General features: G+C 44.1%; 1 protein-coding gene across 5 annotated transcripts in view; it reads right to left on the bottom strand.

Moving 5' to 3' along the window:
* PHYHIPL (phytanoyl-CoA 2-hydroxylase interacting protein like) overlaps positions 1-24,649 on the bottom strand; it is a 77,504-nt gene that overhangs the window by 1,094 nt on the left and 51,761 nt on the right. For 4 of the 5 annotated variants that reach the window (XM_029059501.2, XM_039911536.1, XM_029059502.1 and 1 more), the window contains exons 2-4: positions 13,398-13,594; positions 9,598-9,772; positions 4,344-4,461 (exon numbers count right to left, since the gene is read on the bottom strand). In XM_029059501.2, the coding sequence (XP_028915334.1) occupies positions 4,344-4,461; positions 9,598-9,772; positions 13,398-13,594 (490 nt within the window). Of the gene's footprint in view, positions 1-4,343; positions 4,462-9,597; positions 9,773-13,397; positions 13,595-22,669; positions 22,763-24,649 lie in introns of those variants that run through there. The other variant, XM_007660574.4, reaches the window with a different exon arrangement.

Here is a 24,649-nt window from a genome sequence, read left to right as displayed (position 1 = left end):
CGGCACTCTTTAGTCTGCAATCACGGCGACATCACTGCGCTTTGACCCCCTCAAGCCAATTGTGAAAATCACGTGGCCCAGCACTAACCGCCCAGCTGTTTGAAAGGGCACAGGCATCTAAGCCCCATGTCTAGCTGCTTCTGGAACCTTAGTCGGCAGAGCTTCAAGGGCCGCAGGCAACTCTCCTGCGAACCTTGGAAAATTCCATTTTGGGAACTCAAGGGGAAAGAGACCCGGGGGTGGTCATGATTTGTCTCAAATTAAAAAATGAATGGGTAGTTGAACAGTTGATTGAATTCTGGCAGTACCAATGGATTTGATTCCCTACATCCTCAGCCCCACAGCACTTATGCACGTAACTGCGATTCATTTATTTTAATGCCTGTCTCCCACTCTAGACTGCGAACTCCTCCTAGGCGGGGGGTGTGTCTCCCAACACTATCGTATTGTACTCTACCAAGCAATAAGTACAGGGTTTGGGCCCAGAGTCAGTGCTCAATAAATATCACCGATGGATTGTGAACTGTGTGCTGAGCACCGTACTAAGCACTCGGGAGAGTACAATACAACAGGAGATATGTTCCTCGCCAACGGGAGCAGTCTCTACCCTGCTCACCTTGAAAACAGTCAAGAAACGTTAGAAGTAACGGGACACCTTTCAGTAGCTGCCCCGACCCCCCAGCCTCGTTTTACCTGTCAAGGAGCCTATTCGTTCATTCAGGCATATTTATTGAGGGCTTACTGTGTGCAAAGCACTGTACTAAGTGCTTGGGAGAGTATCTGATCAATTTTACATTTCCTCTGAGTGTTGTCACCTATATGTAAGTAACAAGGCTATTTCAATCTCTTTCCCAGTAATGTGAACTGATTATCTAGGTTCATTCTTTTGAAGGAACTAGAATCAGTTTAGGGGTGACAGCTCACTAAAACTGAACATATTTCTAAGATATATCTATAGTGTCAGCAACTGTGGATTTTCGAGCACTAATCTCAAAAAGAATCATTTCACTATTTGAAAACCCTACAAAAGGAACAAAAGTTCTTATTTTCATGTCTACCTCTCTAGACATTAAGCTCCTTGTGGGAAGGGATCATGTCTATCATCTCAATTGTATTAAACTCTCCCAAGCGCTTAGTACAGTGCTCTCCACATGGAAACACTAGATATCATTGATTGATCGGCTGATTAACACGGCAATATGAAGCACCATGACCTAGTGGAAAGACCACAGGCTGGGGAGTAAGAGGACCTGGATTCCAATCCTAGATCTAACATTTGTCAGTTGTTTGACCTTGGGCAAGTTACATAACTTTTCTGTTCTCACTTTCTTCCCCTCTAAAATGGGGATTAACTCCTTCTCCGTCCTACTTAGAATGTGAGTTCTAATGGGAAAGGCATGAGCATTTTGGCTTAACATTTTGGCCATTCATTTTAATGCTCTCATTTGCATCTCCCACCAGTTGGTACTAAGCAATAAAATCCAGTCTAGGATTCATACTAGAAGAAAAACTTCTGGTGACAGCTGACAGACGGTGAGCCCTTCATATGATTTTCTTAATCCCCCAAACCAGAAACAAGTAGTAATTTAAGTTTCCTACCTTAATGCTATTTGAAGGGTTGCTCTTAGGGACAGGAACATGTCTGCTACTTCGGTTGTATGGTTATTCTCCCAAGCACTTAGTACAGTGCTCTGCAAATAATATGTGCTCAATAAATGCCACTGATTGGGAGGAAGAGTTCCTCTCTTCAATTCAATCGCATTTATTGAGCACTTTCATCAAAGCACTGTACTAAGTGCTTGAGCAAGTACAATGCAACAAACAGGCACATTCCTGGCCACAACAAGCTCATAGTCTAAAGGGGGAGACAGGCATTAATATAAATAAATTACAGAAATATACATATGTACCGTGGGGATGGGAGGGAGGGTAAATGAAAGAGCAAGTAAGAGCAGCACAGAAGGTAGTGGGAGAAGAGGAGAGAAGGGCTTAGTCAAGGAATTCTTCTTGGAGGAGATATCATCTAGAGATTCAAATTAACCTTCCAACCCAGACTAAGGAATATTGCCAAAAAGGGCACCCAATTTACAGAAGAGAACGGGAATAGTTCGTTTCTCAAAGATCTGTTTAGGGTCTACCTACGGCTGACACAGCTTACTGTCTTAATCAAAGGGAAGTTAACTTGCACATTGACAAGAAAAGGAGTGTGAAAGTTCTCCATAAACCAACCACTACAGTGCAGTACATAGCTACATCTTAAATTGATTCTAATTGGGATTTTGGTTCTTAATTAACAAGAATTACCTGAAAAGAAAAATCATCAAGCAGCGCGGTTAATTCGCACCACAATCCTACTGTTAATTTTACTAAACATTCTAACCGGCGCACTTACTCACGTGTAGCCTGATGATTCACTTAAATATTTAGCTACCAGATACATTTTACATACATTTTGCAACCCACGGGAGGGAACGTTACAACAAAGGGGCATTTCAGAGGTTAACGGGTTGATCTATGGTAATGGGAACTGAGCTTGTTTAGAATCATAGATTTTACTCTTCTTGGAACCCAGGTGCTCCTTTACCTTTCATGTCATGGTAGCATGTACAAAAAGGGATAAAATGGAACCAGAGATTAATTAGATGAATACGTGGCACATAGTAAGCCGTTAGTATGTACCGTCCTTGATGTTGTTATTGGGCACCTGAAACTAAATATTCACATTCACTGCAAACTAACATGGCCCTTTAGAAGGGCCGGCATGGAGCACTACTGACCTCCAGTGGCCATTAAGCTAATTATAGGTTAATATCATTCCCTGATCAAAATTCAATTTAAAAATCCAAAGATTTATGTCTGTTCTGCCAACCGACGAAGTACGTTTTCTATTAAAGATAACAGTCATAGCAAGATTATTTCTGCAAATTTGACCTCCGGCAGATATTCATAGGAGTCACGTAGCAATGACCCCTAATGGGATGGTTTATTAATAATAATAATAATAATAATAATAATAGTATTTTTTAAGCACGTACTATGTGCCGAGCACCATTCTAAGCTCTGGGGTAGATACAAGATAAGCAGGTTGTCCCATGTGGGGCTCTAGTCTTAATCCCCATTTTACAGATGAGGTAACTGAGGCCCAGGGAAGTTAAGTGACTTGCCCAAAATCACACAGCTGATAAATGGCAGAGCCAGGATTAGAACCCATGACCTCCGACTGCTAAGCCCGTGTCCTTTCCACTGAGCCACGCTGCTTCTCACTTAATTCACATTTTTCACACTTAATTCGCATGGTACATGACTTAATGAAGAGCAATTAAACAAACGCCAAGGTCAGTGCCGTTACAGAGATAAATGATGTCTGCCAATGACCTGCAATGGTATTTATGGGAATTCTTTCACCCTTGTACAGCAATGTTCCTTCAGTTTTTTTTTCCCGGCATATTTAGTACAAAACATTTAGTCCGAGACTTTTCCTAATTCCACTGATCTTCCTACCTTTCTTAAATCCCCCACATCAAGAACTGCATTACATAATGGACCATTTTCCTGACTTAAGAAAAATCTTATCTGGATGAAATAGTTCCAAAGCTAAAAAATGGCAACCCAGATCCTTAAGAATCTTGAAAACATGATACCAAGAGTGAAATAGTCCTAGTACCCTAAATTGTAACTGTCAACCCCCACAGGCTATTCCTTCTTTAAGGTTTGTTTAAAGCACATCTAATTCTGTCTCAACATTTGCTTCAGCAAATAAAAATGAAGTATAGGAAGCATGAAAAATACCCAAGACAGTCTTGCGGTTTTAAAACCTTCCAGTCTGCTTTTTTTCTCAAAACATTAATTAAACCGATTCTTGATTCAATTCAATTGTATTTATTGAGCCCTTACTGTGTGCAAAGCAATATACTACCCAAAAAGCAGCCAAAGGACTCCACTCTTTCTCCAATCTATTCAAAATCATGGCTGAAATTTCAAGCCTTCCAGACTACCCACAGAGCAGCTGTTTAAATGTGCCCTTACCAAAATGGTTAAGAATTATTTGTTAGTGAATATTAAGAGTATTTGATACCGGCAGTGTTCAAAAACAAGTTACGCTCGGCAGACCACCACTCTTACAATCTTCAAAGCCGTTCTAAAATCGTATCTTCTCCAGGAAGCTTTCTTTCCCTGACTCTCTCATCTCCCCGCCCTCCATTCTCCCTTCTGCATCACATACGTACCTATATTCATTCACTTATTTTGTACATGGTCTAATTGTAATGCTAAATAATGGATAGAGATATTTAAATGAAAAAGTGCTTTCATAGGACAAATAATTATACAACTTGCATTCTTACCTGATATAATCGAAGTATTCTTTGTGCTGGTTCCGATAGAAAACAGACAGTTTAAGCATTCGCCCTGCAATCACTTCAGCCTTTTCTAATAACTGTGTTAGGTGAACTTTTGAATAATCTGCAAACAAAAAAAAGTGTATGAATAAGACAAATCAAGTCTCAAATTTATAACCTAGAGAAAATTCAGTTATCCATTTGAAGACTGAAATCATCAATACTATTTTTGAAAAACAAAAACACAACAAAAAGCATTATTTTGCTTTTAACCAAAATCATGCTTTTAACCAAATTTGACTGCTTTGTTAATACAGCATTGTCTACAACCAAGATGGTCCCAGATAAAAGAAAACCCCCCACTCAAATTCATGTGCTCCAGAACAGAGCATTCTCAGAGAGAGGGAAGGACAAAGGATCTCAGCCAAAAATCAGAATCAGAGATTGAGAGAAAGCTCGTCTCTTCCCAACCCTTCCGCCGAAGATTGTTATTTCCACGTATCGTAGTCATTTCCCCATGACAATCACTAATTTTTCTTTTATTCCAGGCATTTATGACAACCTTGAGCTATATTTCAGGGATCTCCCTGGGTACAATATTTTTCTGATGTGACCTTTCTTAATGAGACAGGAGGAGCCAAAGTCCCATTTTTGTGTTGGCAGTTTGGATTTAATAGAAGCTGCAGGGGAAAGTGTGTAAGGAATGTAAATGGCCAGCTTTCTCTGTTCCAGATAGAAGATGAAAAGGGGAGGAGAAAGAGAGAAAGAAAACAGTCAGCAGAATAATTAGTGTCAGAAGGTGAAATCCAATTTTTAAGCCAGTGGGAACAGGGAGAGGGAGGTAGGAAAAGGGAAGAAACCAGAAAGTAGAAGCAGCCGTGACTTCTATATAGGCTCTGCCCAGTCATGCTTTAAACTGCTTGTGACTACACTCTCCTGTAATGATGGAAAAAAAAAATTCCAAAGTAATAGCTCAATTCCTTTTCTCCCAATCCACTCACTCCTCTCTGGCCTAATCACCTTCCCAGGTCTCCAAATACCCTAGAGGGGAACACATATTCCCTCTACCACCCAAACTCTATCTCTATTCCTCCCCAGGAGCTTCAAATGCAGGTTAAATTGTATTTTGAAGTCCTATCTTTGCCTTTTGTTGCTGAATAGTGACCAAACCACCGTTCCCCCTGGAAAACAAAAAACAAAAAATGCAGCCCAGTCCTTCTCTATGTTTTGGAGGAATACTGTGTAGACTTAAGCAGTCTATTTTAGAGAGAGAAAGACAGACAGAGAGAGAAGAAGGATCTCAATCAGAATCAGTCTGAGAGGAAGTTTGTCTCTTCCCAAGCCTCTTACTGAAGGACTGCTATTTTCATGTACCTTAGCATTTCCCCACCAGAGATGGTGGAGCCCCAAACAAACTGCATCCAAAACAAATGACCTCTTCTAAAGCTACTCAGTTAATAAGGAAATTTATAGTGCCTGTGTGAATGCAATAAGAGATGTGGATTAAATATATATCTATGGAGGTTACTGAAAAACTACCCCACCTCATCTGTAAAATGGGGATTAAGACTGTGAGCTCACTGTGGGACAACCTGATTATCTTATATCTACCCCAGTGCTTAGAACGGTGTTTGGCATGTAGTAAGCGCTTTACAAATGCCATCATTACCATCATCTCCATCTCTCCAACCAAATGGCTATTTACCCCTCCTTTTGCAATAACCAGATCCTCATACCATGGACCAAGGAAGGCATCCCGCTCTTTGGGGATGAGCATTATTTTCATGAAAATATCTATTGCATGTGGTTTGAGGATGGACACAATGGACTGAAAGCATCTTCTCTGAGCCTTAAAAATGGAATCCAATATAGAGGTTTTGGAGACAGATAAAGCTCCACTGACACTAGGGTAGTCACATTTAGAAATTTGGAAACAGTGACACTCAGCACAGTATTTTTTCATGGTATTTGTTAAATGCTTACTATGAGCCAGGCAGTGTACTAAACACTGTGGTAGATACAAGCTAATAGGCTTGGACATAGTCTGTGTCCCACATGGGGCTCACAGTCCTACTCCCCATTTTACAGATGAGGTAAGGGAGGTACAGAGAAGAGAAATGTCTTCCCCAAGGTCACACAGCAGACAAGTGGCAGAACCAGGATTAGAGCCTAGGCCCTTCTGACTCCCAGACCTGTCCTCTATCCACTAGGCAATGCTGCTTCTAGTGATGCAGCTTCTTTTGAACAGATTCAATTCCCTGTGGATTTTATCAGGAGAAAATAAAAAGGAAACTTTTTTTTATGAAAAGCATTCTCTGAAAATTACTAACAGAGCTTGCTTAATCTCCAACTCAATGAGAACTATGAGAAACAGAAGGAAAGACCAATGGAGACCCAGATTTCAAACAGATTTCACATATCTAGTCTTGGAAGGAAAATCCGCTGGAGTAGAGATCCAGGTTAATTTAAATCTATTCTTTCTGAGGTTGAAAAAAGGAGCTAGGGTTTTTCCAAGTAAAATCAGAAGACGTAGAAGCCATTTTCTCATTTAATAACATAGTTTTGCTCAGTGACAAATATGCTAGTAAAAGAATCAATTGCTTGTGTCTCTTGATTTTCCTTAGAAAAACTCTTAGGATTCCTTAGTGAGGATGGGTTGCAGTCTATATATTTTCACACTGTCTTGTTGGGAAAAATCAAAAAATGATTTGGAATTTTCTTGCTTCTAATCAAAGTCTAGTCCAGTCATGTAGAGGATGGAAGAAAAATAAACCTGATATGAGTTCCAGAGAGATGTTTTCCAACTGGAAAAGCAAAAAAAAAAAAAGATATTTCACCCAAGGAGAAATAGAAAACCTTATTTCTTTCTTTTCAAAGGGTAATGCCTGTTAAATAGCAGAGGCAAAGACTTGCCAGAGCAATCCCCTTTGGAAGCATACTCTTCCAGGTCTTGTGAAGAAAGTAGTGGCTAAACAGAGATCACCGGTTCAATACAAGAAGAGTCGTTGAAGAAAAGTCCAACATATAAGAATAATAATATTATTTGTTAAGCGCTTACTATGTGCAGAGCACTGTTCTGAGCGCTGGGAGAGATACAGGGTAATCAGGTTGTCCCTCATGAGGCTCACAGTCTTAATCCCCATTTTACAGATGCGGGAACTGAGGCACAGAGAAGTTAAGTGACTTGCCCACAGTCACACAGCTGACAAGTGGCAGAGTGACAACATATCAATACAGGAGGTTGTACTTGAGGTTTTAGAAATTCTAATACTACTACTAATAATAATTGTATTTGTTAAGTGATACTGTGTTAAGCACTGGGTAGAGACAAGATAATCTGGTCAGACACAGTCTTACAGTCTAAGTGGCAAGGAGAACAGAGATTGAATCCCCATTTTACAGTTGAGGAAACTGTGGCGCAGAGAAGTTCTGACTTACCCAGGGTCCCAAAGCAGTCAAATGGCAGAGCTGGGATTAAATCCCAGATCCTCTGACTCCCAGGCCCAAGCTCTTTCCACCAGGTCATGCAGCTCATAAAGGTAAACATGCCAGGAATTTAAAGGGAGATGATAAACTTGCATGAAGTCTAAAATTATGCAAGTAATTATGAGGCCACGGGGAAGAAACTGATTTCTCGCTGTCAGTTCTAAGCCTCAGGTGGCTAAATGTTGCTAGGCAACCAGTGACTGGTGAAATGAAAGCATTTTTGCTGCATCTTCCACAATCCCCCTTGTGTGAGTCTAAAAGCTGAGTCTCCCCCGACAGTACGTTTTAGCAAACAACAGTCCAACCAAGAAAATGAGGGAAGCCTCAACCTAACAGGAGGAAAGGGAGGGACGAAGGACCTTTGGGGAGCGGTATATGAAAATCTTTACACTTTCACCCCAGTAGGAAGAACTGGGCTTCAATCTGAAGCAAGAAGAAGCTGAGAATAATGGGAAGAAGAACAGCATGATCTAATGGAAAAAGCACAGGCCTGGTAGTCAGAAGACTTGAGTTCTTCTCCCGGCTCCACCACTTGTTGGCTGTGTGGTCTTAGGCAAGGTATTTAACTACTCTGTGCTTCGGTTAGCTCGTCTGTAAAATGGGGATTAAGAGGCAAGGGACATGGGCTGTGTCCAACCTGATCAGTTTTTATCTACCCAAGGGTTAGTACAGTGCATCGATCCAGTTAACCACTCAGGAGACTGTGGGGAAAAAAATACTGAGAAAGAGAGAGACAGAGAGAGAGAGAGAGAGCAAGCATTGCTGGTCTCGTCCCTTCACTTCTAACAATAATAATAATATTGGTATTTGTTAAGCGCTTACTACGTGCAGAGCACTATTCTAAGCGCTGGGGTAGATACAGGGGAATGAGGTTGTCCCACGTGAGGCTCACATACTTCATCCCCATTTTACAGATGAGGTAACTGAGGCACAGAGAAGTGAAGTGACTTGCCCACAGTCACACAGCTGACAAGGGGCAGAGGCGGGAGTTCTAGCCCTGGTGGTAAAGGCAAAAATAACTTCCTTCATTAGTGTCCACAAATAGAAGCAGCATGGCCTAAAGGATAAAGCCTGGGCATCAGAGGACCTGGGTTCTAATCCCAGTTCCGTCATTTGGCTGCTGGAGGACCTTGGTCAAGTCACTTAACTTCTGTGTGCCTCAGTCATCTCATCTGCAAAATGTGGATTAAGACTGCAAGCCCCTCGTGGGACGTGGACTGCTCGGCAAACAGTAAGCACTCAATGAATACTATTCGTTTTGTATAAACTGATTAGCTCATATCTACCCCGGCATTTAATATAGTGCCCGGTACAAAGTAAATACTTAACAAATGCCATTAAAAAAAATACCTCCCTGTTTGCTTTCTACTCCCTTTCCCTCCAGTGGCTGTCAGCTGGCTGAAATGGGAAAACAGAGTGGAACCAGAGAGCTCTGAAAAATAAGCCCCCAAATCTTCAGTTTCCAGCTGAACCTCTTGGAGTTTGCTAAAGGCCTGGAAATTTTCTGCTGAACTGCAGGAGTCTGATAGTGTAAAACAGGAACATAGTGCTATTTCCCATATCCTACTGCTGGGAACCTCAGCCCATTTTAATCAACAGAATGTTGCTTTAAGCCATTGCATCTGAGCAAGTACTTTGAGAAAATGAAAAAAGATCACTGCCTATGAACATTTACGGTACTTGGGGAAGGCTAAGATTTCTTGAACACAATTCTTGGGAGTAAATATGAGATTCATGCTTTTATTTTTCTATACCCACTACTCAGTGTCCTTACCTGCTGTACAAAATTCGATGATTTCGCTCCACTCTGAAACGACATAATCTCCATCCACTTGTTTTGAGGCAGTTTGCACTGCTACTGTATATTCTGTCCTTGGGCTCAAAAACCAGTGTCCACGAACTGTCATAGGTAAGGGGACAGCTTTGGCCACTAATTTGGTGGGAACATCCTAAGGAAAGAAACAAATGCAAGGAAATAAAATGTAAACAGTCGTAGTAAGATTCAGGCTGAACATTCTCCTAAAAAGCTCTGGGGACTTTAACAATTTTAATTCGTGGCCTAGAGGAAAGAGCAACAGGCTGGGAGTCACAGGACCTAGGTTCTACTCCCACTCTACCGCTTACTTTCTTTTGACCTTGGACGAGTCACTTAACTTTTCTATGCCACAGTTTCTCCATATGTCAAATGAGAAGCAGCGTGGCTCAGTGGAAAGAGCACGGGCTTGGGAGTCAGAGGTCATGGGTTCGAATCCCTGCTCCGCCGCTTGTCAGCTGTTTGACTGTAGGCAAGTCACTTCACTTCTCTGTGCCTCAGTTCCCTCATCTGTAAAATGGGGATGAAGACTGAGCCTCATGTGGGACAACCTGATTACCCTGTATCTACCCCAGCGCTTAGAACTGTGCTCTGCACATAGTAAGCGCTTAACAAATAACAACATTATTATTATTATTAAATGAGGAAATGAGGGCTTAGCCGGGGAAGACCTCTTGGAGAAGACGAGCTTTTTAAGGTGGAGAGAGTGATAGTCTGGAGGATAAGAAGAGGGAGGGAGTTCCAGGCCAGAGGCAGGACGTGGGACAGAGGTGAGTAGGCTGGCAATAGAGGAGCTGAAATGTGCAGGCTGGGTTGTAGTAAGAAATTAGAGAGATAAGGTAGGGGCGGGCAAGGTGATTGAGTGTTTTAAAGTCGATGGTAAGGAATTTCTGTTGGACGCAGAGGTGGACGGGCAACCCCTGGAGGCTCTTGAGAAATGCAGAAAACATGGACTGAATGGTTTTGTAGAAAAATCATCCGGGCAGCAGAGTGAAGTATGGACTTGAATGGGCAGGGACAGAAGGCTGGGAGGTTAACAGGGAGGCTGATGCAGTAGTCAAGGCAGAATAAGGTAGAAGCTTGGATCAACGCGATAGCAGTTTCGACGGAGAGGAAAGAGGGGATTTTAGCAATGTTGTGAAGGCTAACCGACAGGATTTGATAACAGATTGAATACGTGGGTCGAATGCTCAGTGCGGACGTAACTAAACAGTGCCGAGAAAGAATATACCGGTGAAAATTAGAGATGGTCCCTGGCTCTGTGGTGGGAGGGGTTCCCATTCTAACAACAACAATAAAAAACAGCAACAACAATAATAACAATGATAACAGTGAAGGGGAAGGGGGGACCGACGGCAAACAGGGAGAGATGTAAGGAAAACACTAAACAACAGAGACAGGCAAAGCTCAGTAGGGTGCTAGGCTGGAGGAGTATCACACCGCCGGTGCGTGTGATGCTTGTTCAAGAAGACGGTTTTAAAAGTCGCCATTAAGAAAGCATAAATGGATGTAAGGGAATTAGACTCAAATGAAGTAGAAATTAACTTAAAAATCTCGAGTAGCCAATCCAAAAGAAGGGCACCACGCAGACCAAGAGGGGGTTGCCCCTCAAACCACGGACAGCAGCAACACCTCCCATCATACTAAGATTATATATAATTTCCCGTATTCAACCCACTGGAGCCGAGGAGCCAGTTAATGGGGGAAAAGGACATCAGGCCCCCTACACCCACCAAATTCTCTGATTGAGACAGGTTTCTTTGGCAGGCCAGGGGCACTCCTGCATAACCCTCACCGTACCTCGATCTCGTCTCTCTCACCACTGATCTCTCGCCCACATCCTATCTCCGGCCTGAATGCCCTCCCTCCTCATAACAGACAGATACTCGCTCTCGCCCACTTTATTGAAGCTTTATTGAAGGCATAGCTCCTCCAGGAAGCCTTCCCTGACTAAGTCCTCCTCTCACTCCCTTCTGCATCGCCCTGACTTGCTCCCTTCATTCATCCTCCCCCCCATCTCTACAGCACATATGTATATATCTGTAATTTATTTATGGACCTTAATGTCTGCTTCCCCCCTCCCCCCAGACTGTGAGCTCACTGTGGGCAGGGAATGTGTCTATTTGTCACTATAATAATAATGTTGCTATTTGTTAAGCACTTACTATGTGCAGAGCACTGTTCTAAGCGCTAGGGTAGACACAGGGGAATCAGGTTGTCCCACGTGGGGCTCACAGTCTTCATCCCCATTTTACAGATGAGGGAACTGAGGCCCAGAGAAGTGAAGTGACTTGCCCACAGTCACACAGCTGACAAGTGGCAGAGCTGGGATTCGAACTCATGACCTCTGACTCCAAAGCCCGGACTCTTTCCACTGAGCCACGCTGCTTCTCACTGTACTTTCCCATGTGCTCAGTACAGTGCTTTGCACGCAGGAAGCACTAAACACGATTGATTGAGTGAATCCCTAATGAACTAGCCAACTCAAAGCTAGGTTGCAAGTGTGTTCGGTGAATCACTCAATTCATAGTAGTTATCGGAGAGGTGGGAGATTATTAATCAGGGAAGGACTCCTGGAGGTGATGCAATTTCCAAAGGGCTTGGGAGATGGGGAGATCAGTGGTCTGCTGGGGCGAGGACTTCCCCCAGGGGAACTTACAACCTGAAGCGGGTAACTTGAGGCTAGTTTTAAACGTGAGAGATCCGAGGTACCCCAAATTCCAAAAGCCGAGAGATATTCCGGCTGCTGCACACCCTGGTTTTGGGACAGTGAGGGTGACACTGCCGAATGTCCCACTGAGTAGACATCGCCTAGTGGATAGAGCTTGGGCCCGGGAGTCAGAAGGACCTCGGTTCTAATCCCGGCTCCGACACGTCTGCTGTGTGTCCTTGGGCGAGTCAATTCGCTTCTCTGGGCCTCAGTTACCTCATCTATAAAATGGAGATTAAAAGTGTGAGCCCCATGTGGGGCAGGGACTTTGTCCAACCTGATTAATTTGCATCTACCCCAGAGCTTAGAATAGTGATTGGTACTTAGCAAGCACTTAACAAGTACCATAATTATCATGATCATTATTATAGTTTAACACCCAGGGCAGCTTACGGAGGGAGAGAGGAGGAACCTTTCCCCTGATTAAATACCTAAAGGACACCCTCAGTAGTGACTCTTATAGCACCGCAGGCCCTAGACAAGAGAAACAACGGCACGCATTCAATCTTAAAGACATGTTTTCAATTCTCCTTCTTGATAATGCTTCTGTTGCAGAGAAGGAGATACCTAGGGGGATTAAGTTCAAAGAATTTATGAAGTAATATTGAGACAACAGGTTTAGAAAAAAACAAAAACCCAAGAAGGAGAGCAAACCGCTATTGATTGACCTGGATCTAGTGGGAACAGAGGGATAGGAATTCCTCAGTTTTAAAGATTTAAAAAAGTGTCACCTTTATTATCATTATTATTATATTTGTTAAGCTCTTACTATACGTAAAGCACTATCTAAAGCACTGGGGTAGATACATTTTAATCAGGATTAACTATGGACGATTTTTTCTTTTTTATGCTAAAACCGTCATGCCCTTCCAAGGCTTTTTCCGGTTTGATCCTAAGTCAAATGTGACATGCGAATATAATCGCACCCTTCCGTGGATTAAAACCTAAGGACTCTATGTAACTCTATCCATTTACATTACTTAGGCCCCAACTGTTCCGTGCTGTCGCTCACTCTCTTACTAGGATCTGCTGTTCTCAATGAAATATTTACCTTGTGTTTAAACTTGTTGGAATTTTTGTTCTCTTTCTTGTTCAGGTCGATAAAATAATGTGTAATGCGGTCCTTCGATTTTGAATCCATCTCCCAAGAAATCTTGAAAGAATCGCATGTGATGTTACTTATTTTGATGTTGTGAGGGACGGGAAGCTCCTCCATTTCTGCTATGCCACTGTCTTGTGACTTATTCCCTGCCGAAAACATAAGGAAGGCAGTCATTAAGCAGCCATCATTAGTCCAGATAATAATAATCCCCTTCCTACGAGCGACTAGAACAAAGTACCATTCTATACGCAGGCACGGACTTCACACAGAGTAAACGGATCCAGAATCAAATTTGTGAATCCAATAAAAAAAAAAAATGGCTTTTCCCTAGAAAACCATTGTTTGTAGGCACAGACAGATGCAATTTAAAATAATGCTTTGTGATATCAATCCAAATGGCAAAACCGAGAGCATGAATCAAAATGTAAGGTCGGTCTTTTCTGTTTTAGGATCAATCACCTAATCGGATCTGGTGAGCGTTTACTGCGAGCCAGCACTGTACTAAGCCCTTGGGAGAGTACAGTATAACAGAGTGAGTAGCACGTTCCCTGCCCACACAGGTTTACAGTCTAGAGGTAATTTAGGGTCACTTTTAAGCACTTACTACGTGCTAGGCACTGTGCTAAACACAGGGGTAGATACAAGACAAATTAGCAATTCTAATTTGGAAGGGGAAGCATTTAATCCCCAGTTTACAGATGAGATAATTGAGGCACAGAGAATTCAAATGACTTCTCCAAGGTCACCCAGCGGGCGAGTGGCAGAGCCGGGATTACAATCCAGGTCCTCTGACTCCCAGGCGCGTATTCTTTCCGGCTGCAGTCTTTAGAGTATAACAGTACTTTCAACATTTTTGGTTTTCACTTTTTTGAATAACAAAATAAATGCAAGATCTTATTCATTTTACTGAGACAAACTGCAGCTTTATATATTTGCCATCACTCATAACTGCAGATTCCAAGCACTCAGTACAGTGCTCTGCACATAGTAAGCGCTCAATAAATACTATCGAATGAATGAATCGCATCCATTTTAACCCAGCTAACAACAACCCCATTTACACAACTGAGAAGCAGCATGGCGTAGCGGGTTGAGCACGGGCCCGGGATTCAGAAGGTCATGGGTTCTAATCCTGTCTCTGCCACTTGTCTATGTGATCTCGGGCAAGCCGTTTCATTTCTCTGTGCCTCAGTTACCTCATCTGCAAAGTGGGGATTGAGACTGTGAGCCCCATGAGGGATCGGGACTGTTTCCAACTCGATTTGCTTGCATATGCCCCACTGCTTAGTACAGTGTCTCACACACAGTAAGCTCTTAACAAATGCCATAAGAATAATAATAACTGGGGAAATGGACCCAAACTGCCTCTTACATTAAGCTTGTTGTGGGCAGGGAATGTGTCAGATTGCCGTGTTGTACCTTCGCAAGCGCTTAGCACAGTGCTATGTACACAGTAAGTGCTCAATAAATGTCAGTGATTGATTGATAACCCAGAGTGGTTAACAGAGACCTTTTTCCCAGGCAAATTCCCAGCAGGGTTTCCACAACAGCACTCCTAATGCAGCTATACTGACTGGACTGTGGGCCAACGATACGGCAGTTACATCACTGTCGGTTATATCCAGGGGGGGCCACCAAAATGGACATGGTCCCCAAGAAGACAGGGAATCAGATGGGAATCAGGGAATGGGAACGACTGAAAGCAGAAAGGAAAAGGACAGTGGAGAGACAACTTAGAAAAGACGCACCACGGCCTAATGGATAGAGCACGGGCCTCGGTGTCAGAAGGACCTGAGTTTTAATCCTAGCTCTGCCACTTTTTTTTCTGCTGTGTGACCTTGGGCAGGTCACTCCACTTCTCCGTGCCTCAGTTATCTCACCTGTAAAATGGGATTAAGACCGTGAGCCCTGTGCGGAACAGGGACCGGCTTAAATCTGATTAACTTGTCTTTACCCCAGAGCTTATTGCGCTGCCGGGCACATACTAAGCGCTTAAGAAACACCACAGAATATTAAAAAAATAAGGCTGTGGGGGAAATAAAGAAAGAGACTATAACTGGAACTAAGGGAAATATAAAGAAATAGCTCTAATGAACAAGACTGATTCTTGAGATGAAAATATCTCTGGGAGCAATTTTCAATCAAACAAAAAGGAAATAGAAAATGCATAAAACAGTCTTCAGCTCTTCTGACTTACTGCAGCAAACCTGGAACTTCGCTGGGAGTGACTGTTTAGCATATTTAAGTCTGTTGACTCATTATAGATGCAAATCTCGAAGACCGAAAAAGCTAAGACTATTTGGCGGGATGAAAAGACAAGCCGATCTGAACAGACACTTTCTGATGCTGAATCATAACTGTAGTCCAAGCCCGGTCTTAACCACGACAAAAGGGAGATTTAAAAATTTTTTTTTAATTTGCCACAATTCAACATTGTGCCCCTTATGAATGCTGGGTTGGGTTTGGGGAGATAAGGGAGCCAACCGTGCAGTTCCCCTCTAGACCGTGAGCTCGCTGTGGGCAGGGAATAGGTAGGTTTATTGATGTATTGTACTCTTTCATTCATTCATTCATTCAATAGTATTTACTGAGCGCTTACTATGTGCAGAGCACTGTACTAAGCGCTCGGAATGAACAAGTCGGCAACAGATAGAGACGGTCCCTGCCGTTTGACGGGCTTACGGTCTAATCGGGGGAGGCGGACAGACGAGAACAATGGCGATAAATAGAGTCGAGGGGAATAATAATAATAATGTTGGTATTTGTTAAGCGCTTACTATGTGCCGAGCACTGTTCTAAGCACCGGGGTAGACACAGGGGAATCAGGTTGTCCCACGTGGGGCTCACAGTCTTAATCCCCATTTTACAGATGAGGTAACTGAGGCACCGAGAAGTTAAGTGACTTGCCCAAAGTCACACAGCTGACAAGTGGTAGAGCCGAGGTCCGAACCCATGACCTGTGACTCCAAAGCCCGGGCTCTTTCCAGTGAGCCACGCTGCTTCCCAAGAAGCACATGGGAAGAACATCCAAATGCTTAGCACAGCGCTCCGCACACAGTGTTTAATAAATTCGACTGAATTAGTAAAGGGGGAGAGGGAGTAGATCTGCAAAATAGATTCCTCCCACACACCGCCTCATTGGCCTGTGAGGCCACATTCATTCATTCAATCGCATTTATTGAGCTCTTACTGTGTGCAGATTACTGTGCACACAGAGGACAGAGTACTTTCTGTCCACACAATTTTGACAGCTGTTGCTAGTGAGGTCCGGCTACTCATCTCCCCCCGATCCCCGGCCGCTGCCCCCTAGCCTCTCCTCCTCTCCCCATCTCACCACACCTAGTCATCGGAAATTCCCCTGAGCACACCCTCTCTAGCAGAAAGAAAAGGCAAACACGGGGATTAGCAAAGTAGGCCACGCTTAAGGGAAGCTACCCAGCCCACACACCTTGAATTTTCATTTCTTGCTATTTACCAAGCTTGCTCCAAATGGAATCATTAATTAAACAGAAAAATCATACCCAAAAACTAGGAAAATGGTCCTGGTGTGGATACGATATCAGAGGCCATCTTTTACCCACCCAGCTCAATTTCCAAGAGGTCGGTAGAACCCAGAGTTTGCTTGTCAGCAGCAGGGGTCACAGCTACTTGAGCAGATGGACTTTATTTTCTCATTTCTCTGATTTGTTTCCATGTAGCCCAAATCAGACTAACAAGTGTGGCATCTTCAAGTGCTTACCATGTGCCAGGCACTGCTCTAAGCACTGGGGTGGATACAAGCAAATTGGATTGAACCCAGTCCTTGTCCCACGTGGGGCTGACGGTCTCAATCCCCATTTTACAGAGAAGGTAGCTGAGGCCCAGAGAAGTATAGTGACTATCCAAGGTGTGACTTACCGATTGTGCCCTCACTAGGCCGACGGCTTTCTGTAATGACACTTGGCAGTGGAGAGGCCTCCTCTGCCCAATTCAAAAGAGGAGGAATGTGATCCTGTTCAAGTAACAAATGCACATGGCGGTTGGACTCTACGGGAACGATGCCCAGGTCCCATTCACCCTTCTCAAAGCTCAAGTCACGTTTCTTGTCCACCTGAACGAAGACTCTCTCTATTTTTGCCTTCTCAGCTGCCCAGGAAAGCTACCTGGAATCTGTATTCTTCCAAGTGCTTAATGTCTGTCTAGACTGTAAGCTCGTTGTGGGCAGGGGACACAGGTACCGACTGTTATGCTGTACTCTCCTTAACACTCAGTATGGTGTTCCGCATTAGAGTTCACCTCCTCCAAGAGGCCTTCCCGGACCGAGCTTCCTCTTTTCCCTCTGCTGCCTCTGCTGCCCCTCTACCCCCCTTCACCTCCCCTCAGCTAAGCCCCCTTTTCTCCCCATTTCCCTCTGCTCCTGCCCCTCTCCCTTCCCCTCCCCTCAGCACTGTGCTCCTCTGCTCAATTGTATATATTTTTTATTACCCTACATATTTTGTTAATGAGATGTACATCCCCTCGATTCTATTTATTGCTATTGTTTCTGTCTGCCCGTCTCCCCCGATTAGACTGTGAGCCCGTCAACGGGCAGGGACCGTCTCTATCTGTTGCCGATTCGTACATGTACAGTGCTCTGCACATAGTAAGCGCTCAATAAATGCTATTGAATGAATACGATTGATTGACTGGTCTACTGCTAGCCAACCAACCTAGCCTCGCCTTCTCAAGAACCATGCTCGACTTCTCCAGTTCCGGTGTTTTGCTCAGATGGAAATCGAGACTGGAATCAGGATGGTGATTACACCACAGGTGGGATCTCTCCGGACTCTTTTTCAATCACCCCATGCCCCGCTATACACGCTAACAATTAACGGTCCGGTAGGAGGTTGTTTTCAGAAAGATGCCCCGCGATGCAGGAGAAACAAACATTTTGAAACAATGGGTGGGATCGGTTTCCGTGCACAGTCGAACCCTCCCACGGGCACTGATTTATTTCCCGCTGAAGTATTTGTGAGCTGTCACGCACAGGCAGGCTCTGAAAGAGTAGCGTTGATTCGCTTTTTCCAGGGTATTTTGCTAGGGAGAGCGAATGCAAACATCGAGGACTCTCGGTAATTCCAGGAGTCGACCGAGTCAACGCGGAAATCATTATGGCACACTTAGCGTGAGCCAGAGGGAGGGTGGGAAAGCCCTGGTTAGACCATTTGAATGATAATAACAATAACGATGGCATTTGGTGAGCGCTTACTCTGTGCCAGGCGTTGTACTAAGTGCTGAGATAGGACACACACAAATCGAGTTGGACTCAGTCCCTGTCCTACCTGGGGATCATAGTCTTGATCCCCATTTTACAGATGAGGTAACTGAGGCTCAGAGAAGTGAAGCGCCTTGACCAAGGTCACACAGCAGACAGGTGGCAGAGCCGGGATGAGAACCCATGACCATGTGACTCCCAGGCCCGTGCTCTAACCACTACGCCATTTTGCCTCAAAGGCAGCGAGGTGTGTTTCCATAGCGGGGGCTGAAGCAGGGTGTTATAGTGTCAAAGGACAGAAGGCAGTGTTATAGTGGGAAGCAGCGCGGCTCAGTGGAAAGAGCCAGGATTTGGGAGTCAGAGGTCGTGGGTTCGAATCCCGGCTCTGCCACTTGTCAGCTGTGTGACCGTGGGTAAGTCACTTAACTTCTCTGTGCCTCAGTCACCTCATCTGTCACATGGGGATTAAGACTGTGAGCCTCACGTGGGACAATCTGACTACCCTGTATCTACCCCAGCACTTAGAACAGTGCTCTGCGCATAGTAAGCGCTTAACAAGTACCAACATTATTATAGCGTCAAAGGGAAGAAGGCAGAATCCCCCAAAATAAAATGGAGACTAGCTCCCCTTATTAAATGAATACAAAAAATATGCCATACTCCATCCTTCCGGTCTCAAATTCCAAATGAAATCATTAATGTCCATGTCCGAAGCACCAAAGCAACTTTGGAGGAGAAGCGTACTCTCCTCACATCCTTTCCGTGGTTGAGCGTGCACTTCTCATCCCTAACTTCTCCCCTGTTGTTTTCTAGCGGCCAGGGCTGTGGTCAGTTAAGTATCCTGGTCTTATTGTCCCCGAATTTATCTGAACTCTCCTTGAGTTTTCTCCAGCCTTAACTTTCCCCTGTAACACCCCGAACCACTGCCATCGTCCTCATCCTCGGTGAATGTCAGGCCAACAGCGTCGGTCTTTTCTGCCCACTTCTGGAATTACCCGGTGTATTCAGAATGACACCTTGGTAACTTTTTTCCAACTGTGGATCTATCCAAGTTGGCCAGGTCATTAGCCAGGTGCTCATTGCAGAGTTCTAATATCCACCAAATGTTTGCGACGGCGAATTCATTTTACGCATGAAGAAACCTGCAAGCTAACTGGGGCTAAGGGACTTACACGAGGTCACACAGACGATAAAAGTAGAGCTGGAATTAATATTCGCATAATAGTTCTGCAGCAGGAGAAAATGCTTTTGGTGACCAAATATTTTTTTGAGAAGAGTCACCCGCAACAAGTCTCTCATTCAGTGTCTTGCTAATGCTTAGGGCGGGTGAAGTCCCCATTTTCAGGATCCCACCCAGTTACCCGGGTTCTAATCCCGGCTCCAGCCCTTACCTGCTGTGCGTCCTTGGGCAAGTCACGTCCCTGGGCCTCATTTTCCCTCATCTGTAAAATGGGGATTCAGTACCTGTTCTTCCTCCTATGTGAGCCCCAGATGAGACCCGATGATCTTGTATCTACCTCAGTGCTTAGTACGGTGCTTGCCATATCTTATCCCCGCTCCGCTACTTGTCAGCTGTGTGACTTTGGGCAAGTCACTTCACTTCTCTGTGCCTCAGTTACCTCATCTGTAAAATGGAGATGAAGACTGTGAGCCCCACACGGGACAACCTGGTCACCTTGTATCTCCCCAGAGCTTAGAACAGTGCTTTGCACATAGTAAGCCCTTACCAAATGCCATCATCATCATATCTTAACAAAATAATTAAACAAAAAAATACCACAATCATTATTATTAATAGTAGTAGGAATAATAATAAAAAATAGTAGCAGTAATAGGTGGTCCAATGGGGATCTAATTTGACTCAAGATAGCAAGAGAGCCAACAGTTCTAAGAGAAGGCAGGCAGCAACAGGGTGACAGGGAAAAGGAGGAGAGGAGAAGCTGCTTACTGCTACTGTTCTTGTCTGTCCGTCTCCCCGTATTAGACCGTAAGCCCGTCAAAGGGCAGGAACTGTCTCTATCTGTTACCGATTTGTACATTCCAAGCGCTTAGTACAGTGCTCTGCACATAGTAAGCGCTCAATAAATACTATTGAATGAATGAATGCTTAACCTCCATCTCTTCCTCTGATGATGGCAGCAACAGCCAAGCAGTTTTATCCCCAGTGCTCTTTTCCTTTCCCCCCACTACTATTTTCTCCTGCCAATCACTTGAAGTGGCCGTGGCCATGACAAGTGACTAGACTGGCTTCGATGGTGACCAGCCAGTGGACAAAGGTGGCCAGTGGCCCAGTAGTGGAGTGGAAAGAGCACGGGCTTTGGAGTCAGAGGTCATGAGTTCGAATCCCAGCTCTGCCACTTGTCAGCTGTGTGACTGTGGGCAAGTCACTTAACTTCTCTGGGCCTCAGTCACCTCATCTGTAAAATGGGGATTAAGACTGTGAGCCCCACGTGGGACAACCTGATTCCCCTGTGTCTACCCCAGCGCTTAGAACAGTGCTCGGCACATAGTAAGCGCTTAACAAATACCAACATTATTATTATTATTAGTGGAGAGCAACTGCAGTAATAGCTCAGCAAACATTCTCTTCTCCCCTCTTCTCTTCATCACCCTCATCTCTCCATCTCCCTTTCCCCTTTATCCTTCTTTTACTTTAGCTTGACTCTAGACTGAAAGCTCACTGTAGGCAGGGAATGTGTCTGTTTATTGTTCGACTGCACTCTCCCAAGCGCTTAGTACACTGCTCTGCAGACGGCAACTGTTCAATAAATACAATTGGATGAATACTTTCTGAACTCCTTCTGTTTCTCACCCTTTTCCTTCCAAGTCTCCAGAAGATAATAATAATAATAATAATAATAATAATGGTTCTTGTTAAGTGCTTGCTCTGTGCCAACCACTGTGCTAAAGCGCTGGGGTAGGTACAAGTTAGTCAGGTTGGACACAGTCCCTGCCCCACACAGGGCTCACACTCATAATCTCCATTTTACAGTTAAGGTACTGGAGGCCCAGAGAAGTGAAGTGACTTGCCCAAGGTTACAGAGCAGACACGTGGAGCTGGGATTAGAGCCCATAACCTTCCGACTCCCAGGCCCGTGCTCTATGTATTAAGCCGTCCGAACACCACTCTGGTCTCTTTTCTCTGCTCCCAAGCTCACAACAGGTATTCTTATAATATTACATCTATCCAAGTGAAAGAAACCTTCTGAAAATTTGCAATTCAGCTCTCTCTGACTCCCCTACCCCTTTGCTGCCTTAGGTGGCCTCAGGACAGCCCCTAAAATACAAGAAGTATGAGAGGAGAGTGTGGGAGAGAGAGCAGGGCCAGCAACATCGCTTAGCGGCATCAGGCAATTGGGTCAATCGAGATGCCACGTCAATCAGAAAGCCTGATTGACCTGGAAGTCTGCCCAAGGAAGCAGAGCAGTAAACTGGCTGCCTTGTCTCCACAAGCCCAGCGTCAATCACACCCAGTAAACATTCCTTATCAGGCCTTCTCACTGGATTAAGTGTGAAGTTGGGATCTTCTTACGCCCAGAAAGTAGTGGGATCTGCTGAAATGCTTTCCTTCTTTTCATTAAACATTCATCTGTAGTTGGCCCAATAAGTCAGAAGGACCTGGGTTCTAATCCCAACTCTGCCACCTGTCTGTTGTGCGACCTTAGGCAAGTCATTTAACCTTTCTGTGCCTCAGTTCTCTCATCTATAAAATGGGGATTAAGACCGTGAACTCCATATCTGTTGCCGATTTGTACATTCCAAGCGCTTAGTACAGTGCTCTGCACATAGTAAGCGCTCAATAAATACTATTGAATGAATGAATGAATATGTGACATTGTTTCCGTCCAATGTGATTATCTTGCGTCTACCCCATTGCTTTGTATGGTGCCTGGCACAAGCTAAAACTTTAACAAATACCATAAAAAATGTGTGGCGCTATGTTCCTGGATTTGGGTGCGCACAACCAAACAAAAAAATTAAATCTTACCAAAATCACATTTTTTGATGCAGCAGAGGACTTATTGCTGGGGTAATATGGTGCTCAGTGCTTAGTACAGTGCTGTGCACACAGTAAGCACTCAATAGATACCATCAAATGATTGAATGATGTTTCCCAAGCGGGTCCCTTCAGAGGTGACCAGAGCCACTCTTTAAAATACGGGGACAAATGCTTGTTTCAGGAACGGTTTCTTCGGGAAGTGGTTCTACTTGCTTCTGTGATCTCCTCTTCTCCCTCCTCTGCCCCCATAACAGTAGGTATGAGAGCTTGCCAGGAGGCAGAGGATCAGACTGAGTCCCCCAAGCATGTACAAGATTGTCTGGGAAGCTGGCGGAAGGCATCGGAGCTGACGGAGGAGGCGGGCGGGAGGCTGACGGAGGGAGGCTTCAAAAGCAAGCGTGGGAACGAGCTCACAGAACAGATGAGCCGCTCTGCCACTGGGCCAGCTGCCGGCGTACTCTTATGGCAATCTGAAATAATCCTCTGCATTTCAAACCAAACAGTTTAACGGAAGTGCCTGAAGAGAAGTCAATCAGGAAAAAAACGCTCATATAAAAATATCTCGTTCAGAGTTCCCTCATCTCTGGTCTCCTAGAATAGCATCTTTGACTTTTTCAAATTGGCTTTTCCCGTTTGGAAGCATTACATGGTTATATAGAAACTCTTTAGTGGTTATACTGTTAAACCCCCAGGCAGGCAACTCCCTTCCTTCTCTTTCTGGAGTACTACTCATGAAGGGGAAGTAATGACATTTTAGCTAATTAAAACAACAGAACGCAGAGCTGAAGAAAAAATGATTATTCCTAATATTTCTCAATAAAGCTTGACGTGATCTAGTGGTATCTGTTGCCTAACTATACATTCATTCATTCAATAGTATTTATTGAGCACTTACTATGTGCAGAGCACTGTACTAAGTGCTTGGAATAGACAAGTAGGCAACAGATAGAGACAGTTCCTGCCCTTTGATGGGCTTACAGTCTAATCTAAGCACATTCCAAGTGCTTAGTACAGTGCTCTGCACACAGTAAGCGCTCAATAAATACGATTGAATGAATAAACACTTCTGGTCTTGCTTTCCCTACTTCTTTATTGGTCAATCAATAGCATTTATACAGGGTCTACAGTGTGCAGACCACTGTACTAATCAGTTGGGGAATACAATAGAGTTAGTAAACGTAATACCTGCCTTCAAGAAGTTTACAATCTAGTGGGGGAGGGAAACATTAAAATAATTTACAAATCAGAGGTAGGAGGAAAAACAGACAGGTATATGAGTTAATGCTTAAATGAAAGTGTAAGGGAATGTGAGATAAGGGTATGTGAGAGAAGCAGCATGGCTTAGTGGAAAGAGCACAAGCTTGGGAGTCAGAGGTCGTGGGTTCTAATCCCGACTCCGCTTGTCTGCTGTGTGACCTTGGGCAAGTCACTTAACTTCTCTGTGCCTCAGTTACCTCACCTGTAAAAATGGGGATTAAAAAATGTGAGCCCCAGGTGGGACGATCTGATTACCCTGTATCCACCCCAGTGCTTACAGCAGTGCTCTGCACAAAGTAAGCGCTTAAAAATACCATAATTATTATTAATTATTATAAGAACATATGTGTTATTCGTGGTTGTGGAGGTTGTGAGAGCAAAGGTGTGAAGGTGATGTAGAGCTGCTGAAATGGTAGTTGGAGAATATACCCTGAGGAGATTAGAAATTAATCTGGAGAAAACCTTCTGGAGGTTATTGAGCACTTACTTTGAGGAGATCAGAAATTAATCTGGAGAAAACCTTCTGGAGGTTACTGAGGACTTACTGTACTGAGTTCCTGGGAGAGTACAACACAACAGAATTGGTAGACACGATCCCTGGCCCTCAAATTTACAGTTTAGTGGGATATTTTGGGAACATTTTGAAGATGGGGAGGGCTGTGTGATCTAGCAGACTTTTAAGGTAAGGAAGTTCCGGGCAGAAAGTAACGC

Source organism: Ornithorhynchus anatinus, chromosome 3, assembly GCF_004115215.2.
Source record: "Ornithorhynchus anatinus isolate Pmale09 chromosome 3, mOrnAna1.pri.v4, whole genome shotgun sequence".
Lineage (NCBI taxonomy): Eukaryota > Metazoa > Chordata > Mammalia > Monotremata > Ornithorhynchidae > Ornithorhynchus > Ornithorhynchus anatinus.
This window is presented reverse-complemented; position numbering and strand designations above follow the sequence as displayed.